This window comes from Cylas formicarius, unplaced genomic scaffold (assembly GCF_029955315.1).
Source record: "Cylas formicarius isolate icCylForm1 unplaced genomic scaffold, icCylForm1.1 PGA_scaffold_2__14_contigs__length_35257938, whole genome shotgun sequence".
Taxonomy (NCBI): Eukaryota; Metazoa; Arthropoda; class Insecta; order Coleoptera; family Brentidae; genus Cylas; species Cylas formicarius.
The window spans coordinates 13,099,402-13,118,478 of NW_026844319.1; the positions used below are offsets into that span (position 1 = coordinate 13,099,402).

Below are 19,077 nucleotides of genomic sequence, written 5' to 3' on the forward strand. Positions count from 1 at the left end.
CTTCTTTAGGTTTCGTTATAGAAATTGGTCGGTTTTAGAAATTGATTCATCATTTGTTTATTAGTGCTGGTATTCAGGGCGCGTGCGTCGTCTATGCTGGTGTCAACCTCTTGTCAATGGTGATGTAAAAATATGGCCGTAATATCTGTGAATTAAAGTAAATTGAAATTTGTTTTGGTTCGGATCTTTAGTGTAAATTAATGAAATTATTAGAGATCTTTAACACTTGCTTATTATCAATATACAGTTGCGCCTTCAACTTTCAAGTCTTGAACTTTTTAAGTTTGTGATATTGATTGGATTGTACCGTGTTCTTTAAATTTTGAGTAATGTCCTATCCGGGCCGACCCCCCATAATGCAGGGTCTTCCAATGTATGCGATGCCGATAGGTGGGCCTCCACCAACTTTAATGCCACCAGTGATGCCCATTCCACATGTAAGTCTTATACCTACACTTAATTTACAGAGTTTATTAATTATCTGTCGTTTTGTGCATAGATGGTTCCCATACAAGTGTCTAGCGCTCCTTCAATTCGGGCCTTTCCCAAACTTAATCCAAATCGCAATGAACTAAAACGAATGGAAGGGCCTGCAGTGACTGTATTTGTGGGTAAATTGCTCAGATTTTATTATTTTCAAAACATCTGCTAAATTTTACGTCTTTATAGGTAACATAACAGAAAGAGCTCCTGACGCGATGATCCGGCAGATTTTAGCAGCATGTGGGCATGTAATTAGTTGGAAAAAAGTAAAGGCATTTGGCTTTTGTGAACTTGCGGGGCCTGATGCAGGCCTAAGAGCTGTTAGATTATTGCATGATCTGATGGTTGGAGATAAACGTTTGGTTGCCAAGGTGGATGCTAAGACGCAAGCTGTTTTGGATGAATATAAAGGTAAAAGCATTTGTTTAAAACACTGGGTATTGGATACTAGATTTGCTTTTTTTGTGGTGTGGAACACATATTGCTGTTTGAAAGAAAAGTAGCATACAAGGATACATAAATATTTTAGAACATTTTAATTGTTTAATTCATTTTTTTATACAAGCCTTCATTTATTTATTAATTAAATTTCTGCACACATAGTTACAATGTTGTTAAAATTGTACTTCATTTTTTTTTCTTTTTGGAGAAAACTTTACGGAGCCATGTATTATAACAAATAAACCATATGTGATCTCACCAACAAATTATTCTCTTCAGTTGGCAAAGCTACAACAGTTCTGAAACTTTCACAGGTCAAAAAAAAAGTTAAATTAAATCATCAGCGAGCTGTTTATGTAAGTCTTTATAGCACTATTGATTAGTTTACCAAACATGTCCGGTTTTTCCACACATATGTAATGCATATTTAGAGTTTTCAGCAAGCTGGAAAAAGCAGAGAGTATTTTTAACCCGCTACTTTTTTAATTTCATGTTATAACTCATTGATTTATAATTTTTTTAATATGCCTGCGCAATTTTAACATTCCTTCCCTTTCTGAGTATTTTGTCGTTTCTATTTTCAATAGCCACATATTTTGGGTTAGTTACTCTAGGGGATCTGGTATAACATTCCAAGTTGAACCTCCAGTGCTAATATTTGACGAGACTATTGGAATGAAGGAGAAGCACTGTTGTCATATTTTGAATTGTCTTATTCTGCTGTACTAATGCAAGCAGCAAGTGTCTATGCCAAGCCATCCAGGCAATACCCTAACGTTGTCCATCTTTCTTCCTTCCCTTAAAATTTGTGAGTAACCTTGTTGCACTTCAGGTTTAACTTCTCAAGATTCCATAATTTGGTGACCCTGTGGCATGCAAAAATTCACATTAAAATAATCTCAATATTCTTTTGTTCTTAATTTTTTAAAGAACATTTTAAAAGTTAGTGAACTTCGTTTTCCACATTGCTGAGAACCCTGATAATATTGTTTTGTTTTAACTTAATTTGCTTGTCATAATTTTGTGGAGAAATTGACATGCTACATTTCACCTCTAAAACATGCTGATCTGCCGAAATATTAAAGTTGAAAGGCGTCGAAAGCAGAAAGGTTCCCCATTGCAAGATGAGCAAGAAGAGGAGGAACTGGATGAAGAGACTCAGCACTTGGATGCAATTACTCGAGAGAGAATTAAGCAGATTATCCTTGATTATCAGGAAGAAATGGCCAACTATGAGGTCAAAAAGGAAGGTAAAGTGATATAGGAAGAAAGAGGATTTTTTTTACTATATCCATTTCCAGAGGAAGTGATGGAGAAGTGGAATAGGGTTCTGGCTGATGCAGAAGTGGAGGAAGAAAAACGCGATTTGATCACGAGGGAAATCGGCAAATTTAGGGAAATCATGAAGGTAAGCTTTCAAAACCAATGCTGAATATTTTTCGTTCTTATTGAACTAAGGAACTGTTGGCAAATATACAGGTAATTTTTGCTAAATTTTCCTGTCATATGGTAACATGAGAAGAAATTCTTTATTGGTTCAACATTATATACAAATAGTTTGGTTGGTTTCTCTTTTAAATTTGTATTAGCTCTAGAACTCTTAATATTATTGAGGCATATATTATTCTGAGCCAAAAATGATTAGTTGTTCTATAATTTTAAAATCCCCTGTTTTTTGTGTAATAAATTTGGATATGTTTGTCACCAGTTCCCAGGGAAACATATATTGTTGTACCTATTCTCAGCTCGCTTTAAACTGTCTGGCCTTTCCAAGACAGTAGCTGTTCTTGTTTATTCTTAAATTACCGTGAAAACAATTAGAGATAAGTTTGCGCTTATGTGGTTATTGAAACCAAACAGGCATGGATGCGCGGCGCAGCCCGTCCCAGTTTCGGCCAGTGGTGCCGCCGGTGAGTAGAGTTATTACCATCTTTGACCAACACACCTCTTTATGTTTTTTTTTTTTAATCGTATAGAGTAAACTTTGTGCAATTTAATTTGTTGTGTGGGACGTTTCCAACTCACATACTGAATAGGTTAACTGTTTACATGACTTTTTTCCAACTTTAAATTACATTACATGGCTACTATTTGTTTTTTTGTTTATCTTTAAAAACAAAAAAGTTACAACCTTGAAATGTTATTAAGATAATCACTTTTGCGGTTATGGATCTATCGTTATAGATTCGTCAAACGATCTTAGCATACAGATTATTATTTTTGTAGTGTTATTTAAATAAATTATTTATTTATTATGTTCCGGAGAACAGGATCTCACGCTGCCCACATGGGTTGTCTCACACAGCACGATAGCTCGGTTTCTGGTAATATACTTGTTTGGTAAAAGGTACTCTCTGTTTTCTGTTTCATTTGTCAATTGTAGCACCTTCCCGACTCAATCATGAAGTGCCGGAAAAATAGCTCGTCTGATTGGTTGGTATGCCAGTTGGAAAAGGTGTAGAAAGTCGTTCCAACCTCTTTGATGGTTGGAGACTATGTTTAATAGATAGGTGAAAAAGGTTGACTCCTGAATTATAGGAATGCAACTCCAGTGTCACAACAAATCTGCATATCCAATCCATTCATGGGCAACACAGCCAGTTGCTTCCTCTGGTTTGGTATATTCGCCCTCCCATTTAGTGAAGCAGTCTATCATAACACATAACATTATGTATTTATATCCAGTTTATGTTAGGCTTTTCTTGCACTAATCTTCTTGAGCTCCGACTAGAACCTCTTGCACAACTTTTAAAGTGAAATCTTATTGGAATGGGCAGATGAAAGTAGAGAAGCTAATGTATTTTTTAGTTTTTTAATATTCCTTACCGCAATTTTCCGCAAATGTAATTTCATTATATATATATATATATATATATATATATATATATATATATATATATATATATATATATATATATATATATATATATATATATCCCAGTGTTCGAAGTGTTTTCGGAGCGCGAGCATTGAAGATCAAATGAACTCGTTGTCAAGTGTAAATTTTGTACCAGTATGTGCCTTGGAAACTACCCCAGTTACGTGGGAAAATATAAGTCGCTTAGATCGTTTTTTTTTTTTTCGGTTTAAAAGAAGCAAGGCGCTTATATTTTCGTCCTTGTCTGAAATTTTGAATGCAAAACGTGGCTTTGATAAAAACCGAATCCGCGTTAGAGTTAGAATCTGCCAGCTGCGCGGCCCGTATTTGTAAGTTACGGTCCCGCGGCTTTTGTGTCCCGTTGTTGTTTTTGTTTCGTTTATCGATCGAGAATCATCGAATTCGTCGTGCTATTGCCAGATGGCGCGTGAGAAGGCTCGGTCTGTTCGCCTGCTAGGAATTTTGAAGCCCGCACGGTGCAAGAGTAAGTTATCCGTACTAAAAGTTCACATAGGAATAAGATTTTTAAGTGTAGTGTTATTTTTTCGGCTAGATATTTCATCAGGTGTTTTCTATAAAGCTTTGGGCAACTATCGAAAGTGAAACTGGCAATGAAGACAACAAATTACTGTTCGTCCGGTTAATAAAATTATCATTGTCCCTCTATGGTCCTTAAGGGCGCATTTTTTAAGCTGAATGACTCGGATATTGTTGGCGACGAAAGCAGCTTGCTCATGCCAAAGAATTACTATAATCTCTGAAGTCCATTAATTTTTGGTTGTTTTAAGTTGTTATTTTTGAGTTTTGCGGGTGATTTCAGGTTACTTTTTGCAAAAGCTACATAAAATTCAAAATTAAGATGGTTATAGTAAATTGTGGAGCAGGATTATTTAGGACATAATCAAGACGAAGGTCGCTCTTGTGTTAGGTAGCTTTGGCTATTTTCCGTGAGAAAATTTAAAGTCTGATGTGGAGAACAGGAGAACAGTCCCCGTTTAATGTTATTCTTGCAAAGAGACAGCTGCTTCGACGTGTCACTTTTCTGCATAAACTCTTGAGTATAATTAAGAAAGCAGTGTCACAAAACTAAGATTCTACTATTTAACCAAATATCTAATACAGCACAATAATCTAATACATAAAAATGTAAAAATTCCACGATTTAAGCTAAGTCTAGAGACAGTGTGGAAACGGTAAGAATAGTTTAGGGCTAGGGCTAGGGCTTACCTATGTCTTCCCCCGGACCATTCCTACATATAGGAAAGCTACCTATAAGAAAGCTTAATTTCCCAAAGTTTTGAAAACCCCCACTTTCAGAGTTGAGAGTTGAAAATATTGTAAAAATGTGGAGAAGTGGATATCTTAATTGAGTAATACTTAAACACATCAGTTATATGGGTATTTGGATATTTCAGTGGCGGATGTCAGTGGACTTATCAACATGTAACTGAGTTAGAGTTAGTCCCTAGCATAGGCCCAATGGACTAACAACGTCACATCCACTGTCAGCAGGCTCATCCTCCAAGAACATTCTATAAGAGTATGAACATGACTTGCTCAGGTTTTCAATATGTCTTCAAAAATGCTTAGAACATTCTGTTAACTGGCTACTAGCCCTGTTTAATTGATTGTTATAACATTCAGTCTGAACAAGTTTGCATTCTTGCCGCAGAGATGCAAACTCTTCAAGCCAGTATCCGATTCCGGTGGATTTACGTCCCATGAGAGTGAGGCTAAATATTCATAAGTAACAATAAAATCAAATTCTTTATAATAATTTATACAATATCATACTTAAAAGTAACAATGTATGTATGATGTAATGGTATAACCATTTCAAAAGCTTCGAAACGAGCAATCCCTAACTCGTTGCTTATTGCATCTAAAATAATCCTCCCGCCATCCAAGTTAATGCTGGCCCTTGCATATAATTCATGCTTTTCCCAAAGCAACTGATGGTCTCTAGAAGTCTAGGCTGTCGAAAACTTTTGACTAGTAAATGCACCTAGAGTTTTATTTTTTGCGTCCAAATTCACTAAAATTTGGGTATGAAGCACTAAACAGTTTTGAAAATATTGAGGTTAAATACGCTAGATATGGTAGAAGTATGACGTCACGCCTTATAAACGTGAGAGTTAACTTTTATAAATCGTGGGCCTTACATTTTTTTCTTGGAATTTGTATGTAAAAATGTCCGACTCTAAGCTCGTATCGACACAGTTATTCTACATTGCTTCCGCCCATTGTCTCACCAAAATCGGAACATAATTTTTGGGTCAGTAACTTACCATTGCCGATGGATACAATTGACGGAGGCAGTTGCTAACTTTTGAGTAGAAATAGTTTTCAGTTTTGAATTTGCCGCCACTGAAAGGTTTGGAGGAAGTGGGGTCAACAACTAAACTGTTTCATGTTTATTATTGGAAGAACTACGAAATAGTTAAACTGAGTAAAAGTTACTGTTAGAAATAAAATATATATACACTGACGCGCATTGTCCTAACATTTGACCGAATATACGTATCGAACAACAAATTGTCATGTTTGCGTTTGACTCAAAAATTACACACAAGGTAAAACATTGGACGACAGGACTAGTCCGCATTTCAAGAGATATCAAAAAGAATACATTAAAATTATCTTTATATAGGAAGTGTTTAATTATGTATTGTATATAACAGTCGTTTCTACCCACTTAAATAGATTGAGTTTCCAAGAGATTTGAAAATTTCGGTGCACTCACAGTGTGTCCAATATCTAGAGAGACCTACATCTGCCACCAAGTATGAATGGTTTCTGAATTCAAGAAAATATAAAATGTTGGATTTTCTATTTTTATCTGTAAAGCCCAAAATATTCCAAAGATGACTTGAAATTAGTACATTGTTAGAACCCTTTTTTACGAATAATATGATGACATGAAGGGAAGGGAAAGAATCCAAAAATTATAATTTTTAAGCTTTCAAGATTTTTCAGCAAACTATTTTTTTTATATATATAGTTCGATATTTACTTTTGTTTAATTGCTAGATGTTAATTTTATTTAAAAAAGTGGTCCGACTTCCTGGCTGCCTTCTTTCCTTTACAGATAAAACAATATTTTGTGTATTGCAGGAATTTCTAAAAATGTGCTCCCAGGTTCTTAGAGCGTATTTTTTTTTACGCTTTTATTATAGATTTTTTTTGGTTAACAAATATTATCGGCATTTTAAACAGGAAGAAAACTTACCAGAAAACTAAATATGTCTTTACAACTTACTTCACTAAACATAAAAACGTAAATAAGCACGGCTGACGTAATAAAGTGGAAGTAACCACGCATTTTAATATTTTTTCTACTCCCGTCTGTAAAATACCTAATTACCCACCGGTCTAGCGTGCGAGAAACGTCACTTTACCATGTCAGTTTCGTTTCCCACGAATCTGAGCCATTTCGGACATTTCCGGGATTTGGAAGCGAGCGGATGTTTTCGGAGATATTTCCTACGCTTTGAATTTTGACGTTTGTCAAATCTGACAGTCATGTCAGTGAATGTATTCGTGTTTTGCGAAAATGTACCCAAAAACTAACGGTCTTAGAAAAAGTATAGTACGCAACACGTTCGGTAAACTTTTTAACTCACTCGTTTATTAAACACTCGCTCCGCTCGTGTCAAATAAACTCCTGGGTCAGATGTCGTTTACCGTATTTGTTGCATAATCTACTATTCTGGACTGTGTTGATGATTGTCACAATGCAGGAGGACTGCAATATATAATTATAACCTCGAATATCTCAAGACGCTGTTCTCTCCCTTAAAAATTTCCTATAATAAAATTAACAGCGCGAAGAACATTTTGAAATGACAATCCTGATTTTGTCATTGTTGGACTTGGTTTTTCCTCCTTACTCTTTACACCATAAATTTTCTTATGAGCGCCATATTAAATAGTTTCATTATTAAATAGAGCATAAAAAAAGATTTTAGGTGATATATCCAAATAATTCTTAGGGTTATACGAGCAAAATTTGATTTTTTTAATAGGTCACACCGATCTACCGTGCGGGAAGCATCATTTTTACCACATCAGTTTCGTTTCCCTCGGATCCGAGCCACTTCGTTCATTTTCGGGATTTTACCGCACGGGTTTGGGAGCAGTCGGATGTTTTCGGAGATATTTCCCATGCATTGAATTTTGACGTTTGTCAATTCTGACGCTCATGCCAGTGAATGTATTCGTGTTGTTTTGCAAAAACTAACAGCCGTAGAAAAAGTATAGTATGCAACACGTTCGGTAAACTTTTTAAGTAACTCGTTTATTAAAAACTCCGCTGCGCTCCGAGTGAAATGCCGTTTATCGCAATTGTTGCATAATATACTATTACAGTTCAATAAATGCTTTAAAAATAGTGAGTGGGCTTTGAAAAAATAAATGTGCTTATTGACAGTTTCACTTCAGTTACAATACTGTAGTTAATTAAGCACGTGACCTTTTAATCTATGGTAAAATGTTACATTTTTCGAGAAACTAAGCAGGCGTATTTAAATACTTACACTGAAATTTTACAGCGAAATAAGGTCTTTGGAAGACTATTTGGCAATTCATTGGCAAATAGTTACAATTACTAAAAGACATAAACCATAAAATGAGGAAACTGAAAATAATGTACTGTTAGCAGTAATCGAATACCCTATAACATCATTTAGCAACATAGAATAAATAACTAGAACGCCAAAATCTAAAGCATATTTTATTTTGCGTAAGGACAAGAAACGCCCATACAAAATTCGAATCTGCCAAGCATTAAAGCCTGACGACAACGTATTTTATACGTAAATGATTTAAAAGCATTTTTTTATTCTCTATTTACTAGGGGTGCATCTGGAAAAAACATACTGTTTACCCTTATGTTATCATATTATTCTGAAAAAACTGTAAACTAGTAACGTACAAATCCCAATATTATGTTTGTTGTATTTTGGGCTTTACAGACTAAAATAGAAAATACAAGTTTTTATATTTTCTTCAATTTCTCAGAAACTTGGATCCATTTTGCATGCAGATTTAAGTCTAAGATTATTTAGGACTTTCCTAATTTTACCGATATCCATGCTATGCCATGCTTATATTGGACAGACTGTATACTGAAAGGGTTTTCAATACAAATTCTTTTTGACGGCTGTTTCTAAAATTTATATTTAAATTCTAGCGGTGCTGTTGTTAACAGGAACTATTGGGACCTACCACATTCAAAAAATTATAAATCGATGATGCGTCGAAATGCAGTTTTAATAAGTTGTTAATTTCTTCCCATCGATTTCTCGTTAGGATCTGTGCCTGATCTTTGGACTCTTTTTCAGTGATGTGTGAAACTTGTTAATACTCCAGAAAAATAAGCGAAGCAACATATCTTGCTGCAACGTTGCCGGTTAACAGTGTAAATATTTCTGTGTTTTTTAGCTTTCTTCTTGATCATTGCGAATAACCCGTTTTTAGCCAACTTCTTTTTTTAGAAGCAAGAGGAAGAAAAGGAGGTGAGGAAGAAAGAGCGGAATAGGGAACGCGAGCGATCACGCAGCCATTCGCCCAGCCCTAGAAGAAAAGAGAAAGAAGAGAAGAGGAAAAAACGCTCACGGTCAAGGTGAGAATTGTAGTTAATTTATCATCTTTAAGCGGTCTTTGGTGAATATTTCACAAACCACTTTCTAAATATATCAACACAATACTTCTAAAGCAACCAAATTTTTCTATCCTATCTCTCAAATGAGAGTCAAATTGCTCTAAAGATTCGGTACAAACTTCAAATGTGAAAAAGTTTGGAGGGACTTTTTGTCTACGAGCACTACAAAGAGTTCCCGATGAATTTTTAATGTGAACATATAAATTGAAACCGGACGAGAGCAAGAAAAGTAGAGCAAACTGCCTCCCAACCCATTTATCCCAATTTACTCTTCATCTCTTACTGTCTGCTATTCTAGCAACAAGTTTTTTTGTTCACACCATTCGCAAGTTCGATCGAGAGTCCTTTTAAGAGATTTTATTACTTTGTCTATTAACAAGACAAACGGTTTCCAATTGACTTTATCATAAATTCAAAAATAAAAATAAACTTTAAGCGCAATTAGTTTAAACAATTCAAATTACAAAAGAACGTGACTCATCAGTACTGTTTCTTTTCGCACCGTAAAAGATTCTTGGTTTTAAAAAAGTCACTAACCACTCGGATTACATCAAAATGCTTTAAACAAATTATTCAACAAGTCACAGTGTCATTATTTAATCATTCGGCAATTGTATCAACTAACATATTCCGTTTAATGTTTGGTCATGATTTTCTTTACCACACCTGTTGCGAAAACTTCCAATTTATTCCATCAAGCGTAATCTTTCTATTCTTACCATCGACGCTCGTAAGAGTTAGGAAAAACTGAAGAAGTTTCAAATTTTTGAACTTAGGGTTATGCAAGCTCATGTCACATCCGGTTACACTGAAAGTCGCCATTAACATCCTTATTTTAAATGGAATATCCTGTATATTTTTAACTGTTCTCTGATATCTTGTTTTTTTTTTTTAATTTTTTACTGATAAGGGTATTTTTAATAGTGCGTCTTTTATTCATTTATGATTGATCATAACGCTTCTGTAATAAACTAAAGCAAGAGAGTAATACTTTTTAAATCCGTATTGACAATTAGTTTATAGCATACAGTATTTCCAAAATTTGCTCATTGTTCTACATGATGTATATTTTTTGATAGTGGCATGCAGAATTCGATTCTGCTTCGATTTCTTATAATCTGCCCTATACCTATTTTCAACGGTTATTTTGTTAATCCATATTTTCCACTTTAGTAAACCCTACCATAATAAAAAAATAAGTAAATACAATAATTACCAAGAATTGTTCCTTTCCTTAACAATTTTCATGTTCCTCTGACTATTTGTCCACATGCAGCATATGTAAAAAATAAATTGAGCAAATCAGTATTAGAATATTCAATATATCCTATTTTTATATGTACAAAATTAATGTAACTTGGAACAGATGTTTTTTTCCCAAAAAATCAACCACGTTGTTTCATTTTCTGTCATAATCAACTAGATAAAACTGTTAAAGTTTATCGACTTTTGATAATAGGGAAAGCAAATAGCCACATAGCAAATAGCAAATCCATCTGAAAATATGTCTCATTTGAAAAAATGAATTTGTTTGACTATTAAAATAATCTAATCGGGTATCAAATTTTGGACAGCCTGTATTACTCTATTAACTGTGAAAAATAGGGGAAAGTTCGTAATAATTTTCAGAAAAATTAGCAATAAGTAGGAAACCTAAGAAAGAAATCCAACCATAAAGTAACATACTGGGAGTTCCTTGTAAAATAATAACGATTTCCGGGATAACCCGAAGAAGAAATATTTTTTATTTAACGAAAATCTCGAATAACCTTATGTCCCAGAATTTTCAAACTTCTAACACCAAGAAAAATTTTTAAATTCAGATCTTCACATGAGCGAAGCAGGGAACGCGAGAGAGAGAGGGAGCGGGAACGTGAACAGCGCGAACGCGAGAGAGAAAAAGAGCGGGAACGCGAAAGGGAGCGCGAGCGGGAAAGGGAAAGGGAGCGAGAACGGGAAAGGGAACGAGAGCGGGATAGGGAGCGGGAACGGGACCGGGACAAGGACGATAAGCGAAGCACCAAGGAGCTCCTTAAGGAGAGGGAAATGGAAGAGGAGGCCAAAGAGAAGAAGAAAGCGGAGAGGAGGGCAAGGGAGAAAGAGGCCGCTTATCAGGAGAGATTGCGCGCGTGGGAAACGCGCGAAAGAAGGAAAGCGAAAGAATACGAAAAAGAGAGGGAACGGGAGCGGTTAAAAGAAGAGGAACGTGAACGGGACGCGAAGCGATTGAAAGAGTTCCTCGAAGATTATGACGACGAGCGAGACGACATTAAATATTACAAGTAAAGTTAATTTACGATTAGTATGTGAATGTGGTTAAACGTGATTTTCTAATAAATTTTTAAAGGGGCCGAGAGCTGCAAAAACGCATCGCGGATAGGCTAAAAGAGGCCGAATCCGACACCAAGGATCGGTTAAAGGAGAAGGAAGAGATGGACGAGTTAAAGAAAAGGATATTCGCGGAAGCGCACGAGGATCCAAATGCTGAGTTTGAAAAGGTCAGTTTTTCTTTGGTGATAACAATAATTTTACTCGGTTAATATTATATTTGGTCCATTTATAATTTCTTGTTCTCAAGAACTGGTATCAGTCCCATTTGTTTCATTGTTTCAATTTTTCACGTTTAGGCTAGAAGAGAAAGAGAAGAACAATACAAACCGAAGCTGCTAATCGATGTCAACCTAGAACATTGGAAACAGAAAGAAAAAGAAAAAGAGAGAGAACTGGAAAGACAAAGAGCGAGGGAGCGGGAAAAGCAGAGGGTACTCGAACGGGAGAAACGCCACAAAGAGGAGAGGGAGAAATATATCAAGGCGCAGGCGGCACAGGAACTGGCCGCCGTTGAGGCGGAGCCGATAGACAGTGATAGCGATATGGACAATAGCCATTACAGTCCGCCCCCGCCTCCTGAACCAGATGATAATCTTTCCAATGACAATTCTAATTCGGCCACGGTAAAATATTTATTTATTTACTTATAAACGAGATCAACATCATTACAAAACCAAAATAGAACATTTAAACTTAACCAAATCTCTAAGATAAATTACTATTTACCAATAAGTATCAGACAAGGATCTAAAAGCGACCATAAAAAAAACACGCAAACAAATTTGCCTTTTAAACTGAAACAAGGATACACTCTAGATTTCAAATTGTTAGATTTGAATTAGAGTACTAATCGAAATTGCGCCTATTTGTTAGAAGATTGTTGTCAAAAGGACAAATTGACTTACCTAATAAATTATGTGCCATTTTTAAATGCCAACTAGATGCAATAAATCATACAATAGTTAATTGACATATGGCATGTTATCTAACCCTTTCAAGCAGAGTAGTATTACTGGTAAACCATCTTATCAAAGGTTTTTAGTTTGTCTCATATGATTTTTAAAGTTAACCGATACATCTAGTAGTCTCATCATTGTCGGGTAACTGTACCAACAATAATAACACTCTCCAGATTAATTTTAGGTTAACCATATCATTTAATGCCCTTACTGAATTGTTAACATTTAAAAATATATGTTGTATAAATAATTTGTTTGGCCGCCCTGTATAATTTGGACATTTTTTTATAATTGGGATATTAGACTACTGTAAATGTTGCTTAATAAATACATTTCAACTTATTTACGGATCGTAGGATCCAAAAATGCTATAATATAAAGATTGTACCCGTAAAAAATAACAACTTTAACTTTTAATACTTTTAACACTTTTGGGAGAAAGTGTGTAGTATGAAAGTAATTTTAATAACTTACCGCAATAGGACTTTACATATAAATGTTTGGCCACAATATTCCTTGAGGCGTTGCGTGAATGAACTTGTGTGTTTAGCAGCTATATGAATAAAACAAATATTAAGTCATTTTTGTAGGTTCAAGCATAGATAAAAGATGTAAATAGAGAGTTTACTGCAACAACAAGAAATTGCTCTTACTGTGCTGACAATGTGGTTTTTAACAATTACATGAGTTAAGCAATTTCGCGTTATGATGTGCTGGTTTTCTTCTGTAGGATGACGAATAGAAATACTTATGGTTTAGATTCATTTAGTTAAAAATTTTAATGGTATGGTTTTCAGAAAAGGTCTAAAGTCTAAAATTTAATCCCAATGTTAATGAAACTGAACAGAATAGTTATAATACAATTTTTAAAAAATCAATTGTTTTTGGGTAATTAATTTCAAACCACCAGAAATTAATTCTAGGAGTTAATTTGGTCTTGCCGAAAATCCAATAAAAAAGTGTTATTGTACATAGAAAGTTCATATGGGAACCCTTACTGTGAAAACCCTTGTCCAGAATTTAAAAAATATATTTTAGAATTATTTATTAAAGCTTAGAAGATTTTATACTGTTAAGTATAATAATAGAAATTTATAAAATAATAAAAATAAGAAAACAAAAGAATTTTTGTCATTTATAAAAATATTATATTGAGAAAAAGCACTCATGTGTCAAAAATCTATTTTATTACCTAAAATAATTATTTTGACAGAATATTGTAATTTTAAAATTATGCGGCGATTTGAGTTTTCAGTCAAAATCTTTATTGTATGTTTGTGAAATATTACTGTTGATATTAACTTATGGATGGTGTATTTTTTGTATTTCATTTTTTTTGCGAGCTGTTAAGTTTAATTCAATTGTTGAAAACAATGCGCGTTTCAGCAACCTTGGTGTTCGTCTTTCGTGATGTAGGTATGTTTAGCATTTTTTTAAATTGGTTTCCAGAATTGCAAAATAAATAATATACCAATATTAGAAAGCAATTTTTGCATTAACTTTTTTGAATGTCCTGCATACGCGCAACACTAATACTAAAATGTATTTTTCCCACTCTATCTACTCTACCTACCTCTACATACTATATTAGTTATGTCACTTAAATGTGTTGGTACTGTTTTGCAAAAGTGTACCCAAAAACTTTTCCAGTTACTCATGACTAAAATGACATTTATCAAACTTGTTGCATAATACACTATTGTGTCTAACAATATATTTTCTTAACTCTACAGTTACCTAAATTATGGTATGTGTATATTGTTATCACTGTGAAAAAACGAAAGTTGCCGATTTCGTTTTTATTTTTTTCTGGCGTTATTTAAAGATATATAATAAATAAAGATCTCTTTCTTAGCTCTACAAGATCACATTGAGAGATTTTAAGTATAAAGTTAAATGACACCAGAAAAAACAACGAAATTTTTTTTTTGAAAAAAAAACGAAATTGGTAAAATTAGTTTCTTTGGCGTATCTTGGGAAGTGATGGCAATTTTTTAGTTTTCTCAACAGCACGTTTTCAACGTTTATTTTTTTTCAATTTAACCATCTTCGTACCTCTTATGGTTTTCGATTATTGTTTTCTTTCTCAGTGGACGCAAGTTCAAGCGCCGGACGAAGAATCGCGGCAGTCGTTCACTTCGCAACACGACGAGACTTCGGGACAAACGCACCTGCAAGGCACGGGAATGAAAATAACCTTATCGAAGCCGATAGCATTCAATAACGCGCACTCACCGACGCAGCAGCACAAGCTGTACGATCCGAAACGGAGGAAAATCGATCTGCGCGACGTGTTCAATCCGGACGAAGACGACACCGCGACGCAAGTCAAGAAAAGAAAACTGGTACCTTTGGATTACAACGAAGACAAGAAATCGAAGAACGGCGAAAAGAAGGACGACGGCGGCAAGAGTCAAGAGGAGAAAAGGAAAACGATCAAGAACCTCATCGAGAAGATACCGACCGAGAAGGACGCGCTTTTCGCGTACCAGTTGGACTGGGGTTCCATCGATAACGGCCTCATGGAGAAGAAGATCCGTCCCTGGATCAACAAGAAAATTATCGAGTACATTGGCGAGCCGGAGCCTACCCTGGTGGATTTTATTTGCAATAAAGTGCTGGCCGGCTCGGAACCGCAGACAATACTAGAGGACGTTCAAATGGTAAGGGGGTGGGGGGAGGTGGCGACATGTTAAACATAGAGAAAATTAATAACAAAAAGAAGAGAGTTGCAGATTTCATGGTAACAATCGGAACCATATTCGATAGCGGCGGCGGGAAATTTGAATTAGTGTGCAGTGCTTCCTAATTAATCCGTTTTATTTCGAACTAAGTAAAAAATATAATACACAACACGATTTATGTCATTACTACGAGAAATAAAACTGTAGAGGTATAAACATATTTTTCTATACAGTTTTTTCTACATATTTTGGTGACATGTATTATTATGTATTTCTTTTAAACAGTATCACAGATTGTTTTGGCAAACATTTGCTATATTATACATGTGTTTAATGGAATATCTTATTCCTATTACAATGATATAATTATATTTTAGTCAACTCGTTTTTGAGAAATCGGCAAAAATAGGAAATTTTTATATAATTTCAAAAAGTGCCCTGACCAACAAATAAAGATGAGTGTATGTTTGACATATTAGTAAACAACGTTGATGGTTAAATTATTGTCGAAGTCATTATTGCTAAGATGGTTTTTCGCGAATTTAACATCTGTGAAAGGAGTGACATTCTTCAAGTATACTTTCTGAATAATAAAAGTGTAACCGCAGCTTGTCAGTATTCAGAGCGTCAAGCTCCTTAAAAACAGATATTTTCAAAGCTACCAAAGAAATTTGCAGAAAACGGTAACGTATTAAATGCTAAAAATGTATGCAGGAATTATAATGTTTTAAATGAAGAACATAAGGCACACATATTAGTATTCTATGAAAAAGTTTCTTTTATTACTAGAGTATATGATGAGACAGGTATTTCTCGGGGATCATTCCACTCAGTTTCGAAAGAATATAAATATAATGCATTTAAATTTCGTAAAACTCAAAAAGTAAGTGCAGAACAATGTCAAAAGAGGATGCAGTTTTATTTGGATTTTTTAAAGACATAATGAGAATAATAATTTTTTGAAAAACATGATGACTGATGATTGATAAAAGTTAGTTCACTACAAAGAAAAGTTTGTAATAGACGAAAGACGCGATATGGGTTTTTAAATAATTCTAGACAAATACACGAAATAAAAAGCCAGGGGCATCAATCAATTAGTGTATGCTGTGGTGCCATAGGTAGGCATATTTTGGGTCCGATATTTATTTATCCAAAAGTTAACTGGAAATCATTATTTGCAACTCGTAGAGCACCAAATAGAACAGTATAAAGAAGATTTACCCGTAAATATAACAGCACTGATTATAAATTTGCTTTTGACGTTATATTTCTTTAGAATTTTTGATATGTGGTCAATGATGTTTTGAATATAACGAACGACAACAGTCTCAAGTGTGACTCCTTCCATCTAAAACCAAAATTATGGAAACGCTACGTCGATGATACTTTTGTTATTTGGCCTCATGGTCAGGAATCCCTAGTAGATTTTCTTAGACATTTGAACTCTATACACTCTAACATACATTTTACCATTGAAATAGAAACTAATAACACCCTCCCATAAGTTCCCATTCCTAGATATTCTTATCAATAGAAAATCACACAGACTGATACCTTAATGCATTGTCACATCACCATCGGGCCCAAAAAATCATCGGTTACCAACTCTCTTGTTTACAGAGCCGTAAAACTATCTCAGCCCGGCAAGTGAACCCAGAATTAAAACACTATATTAATTAATTATTAAGCGTTCTATCACACAATATTTCACCACAACCTTCCAATAGCAATGAAAAAGAAAGCAATCCCATACTTGCCACTGTTGTCCTTCCTTATATTCAAAACATCACTGACCACATATCAAAAATTCTAAAGAAATATATCGTCAAAACGAGATTTACCACTTATCCAAAAATCTCTCAACATCTTCAATTTGTGAAAGACAAAATTAAAATTCTATTTGAGATGCCAGGAGTTTACAGCATTCCATGCATATGCGGCAAAGAATACATTGGAGAGACCGGACGAAAAATATCAACTAGGCTCAAAGAACATGAAAGAGCCCTAAGACTAAGACAAACTCATCAGCAGTTGCCGAACACAATCACGAAACCGGTCATAAAATTTTATTTGATAAAACTAAAACTCTTGCATGTAATCAATTCTTCTACCAACGAAAAATCCGAGAGTCTATAGAAATCTATAAGCAATCAAACAATCTTAACTGCGACCAGTCATCAATATGGAAATCAGTCATCTGAGACGGTGTTTATGCCCTTCATTTAGCTCCGCTCCTCTCAAACAATATAAAAGCAGGTACGGAGTAAAATGCGAGCCAGTTTCAGTAAAGCTCTGAAGAAGCCAACACGTTGATTGGCGAAACGTTAGTTAATTCAATCCAACAAAAACCGACGCAGGAGGAATCCAGAAGTTTTATAAAAAGTATAACCTAATCCTAATATGACATAATTCAAATAATCTGAGCAGAATTTCAATAGACACCGAAATATTATCACAAAATAGTTAGGTATATGTTTCATAAATTACAGAGCACTTAAACTTATTTTGTTGGTTAGCATCGATGCATACTTATAGGAACATAGCATACCATAACTCTATTATAACAAAGTTTTCCAGTCTTTCCTATATAATGCAAACTATTGAAATAACCAAAACAAATACCTACTACAAGGGCATATGGTAATCAACATACATATAATAAAGCTCAAAGCTAATAAACCTGAGTGAATTATTGGAAAGGAATAGGAAAATAAATTCTAAAAATAATTTTTTTTTTTTAGTTTATTAATAATATTATTTTCAATTTATCATGTTTCCAAAATATGACCCAAACTAAACAGGTACAATAAAATATAAAAAAATTGTTTTGAGAATCAAAAATAAAATATAAATAAGGAAATTAGTGAAATTTAAGTTATTCTACGTCAATTAAAGATTCATTAATATCCATCTCTCTCTGTCTGCTTTCTAGTATCCCAACCAGCATAGATCAAGAAGGAAATGCATACATAAGTCATGACATATATATATCATTCCCGTTTAATTCGTCACTTTCTGTTTTTAGTTTTCTCAGTGGTGTTAAAATCTTTCAAATAAATATCACGGTTTGATTTCAGGTCTTAGACGAGGAGGCCGAAGTGTTTGTGGTGAAGATGTGGAGATTGTTGATATACGAAGTGGAAGCGAAAAAACTTGGTTTAGTGAAATAGCGTCGCTTGTAAATAGGATTTGTGCTAAGCCATATTTTGTCATGTCTCATTTAATGTAGGTGTAAGCGCGTATCAGATATTAAATGACTTATAATTCAAAAAGGTCCTGTACGAATTTTTTATCCACCTTCAATGGGGCTGAAAGTCCAGATAATTTTCGAATTTTGTAGGCGCACACCCTCCCTAGTGTATATTTCTTCCTTGTTTTTATTTCATGCTAATTTGGAGAAATTTTATGAAAATTGTTGTACATTGTGGCCATTTTTCGTAGTTATTATTGGGTATTACAGTTATTATTAGGCGTATAGCTATGCCATTTTGACTCGATTTTCATGAAACAAAAGATGCTGTTTGATTAGTTTTCATTTTATTCTTTGGGTTTTTTAAATTTTCTAAACTCATTCTATAATTTTATTATTGACAGAGAGTACAGCATCAAGAAGTGATTCTTTTACTTTTTCTTCGC

At 34.3% G+C, this 19,077-nt stretch overlaps 1 protein-coding gene across 1 annotated transcript; it reads left to right on the plus strand.

Annotated features, from left to right (window-relative positions):
* Positions 1-108: 108 nt before the first annotated feature.
* Positions 109-18,714, plus strand: LOC132698765 (RNA-binding protein 25-like). Its single transcript, XM_060665006.1, has 11 exons — positions 109-437; positions 500-611; positions 670-894; positions 2,010-2,174; positions 2,226-2,332; positions 9,298-9,425; positions 11,288-11,746; positions 11,812-11,962; positions 12,092-12,418; positions 14,845-15,417; positions 18,519-18,714. The coding sequence occupies exons 1-11, from the start codon at positions 330-332 to the stop codon at positions 18,609-18,611; spliced, it is 2,448 nt and encodes an 815-aa protein (XP_060520989.1). The 5' UTR covers positions 109-329; the 3' UTR covers positions 18,612-18,714.
* Positions 18,715-19,077: the final 363 nt, after the last annotated feature.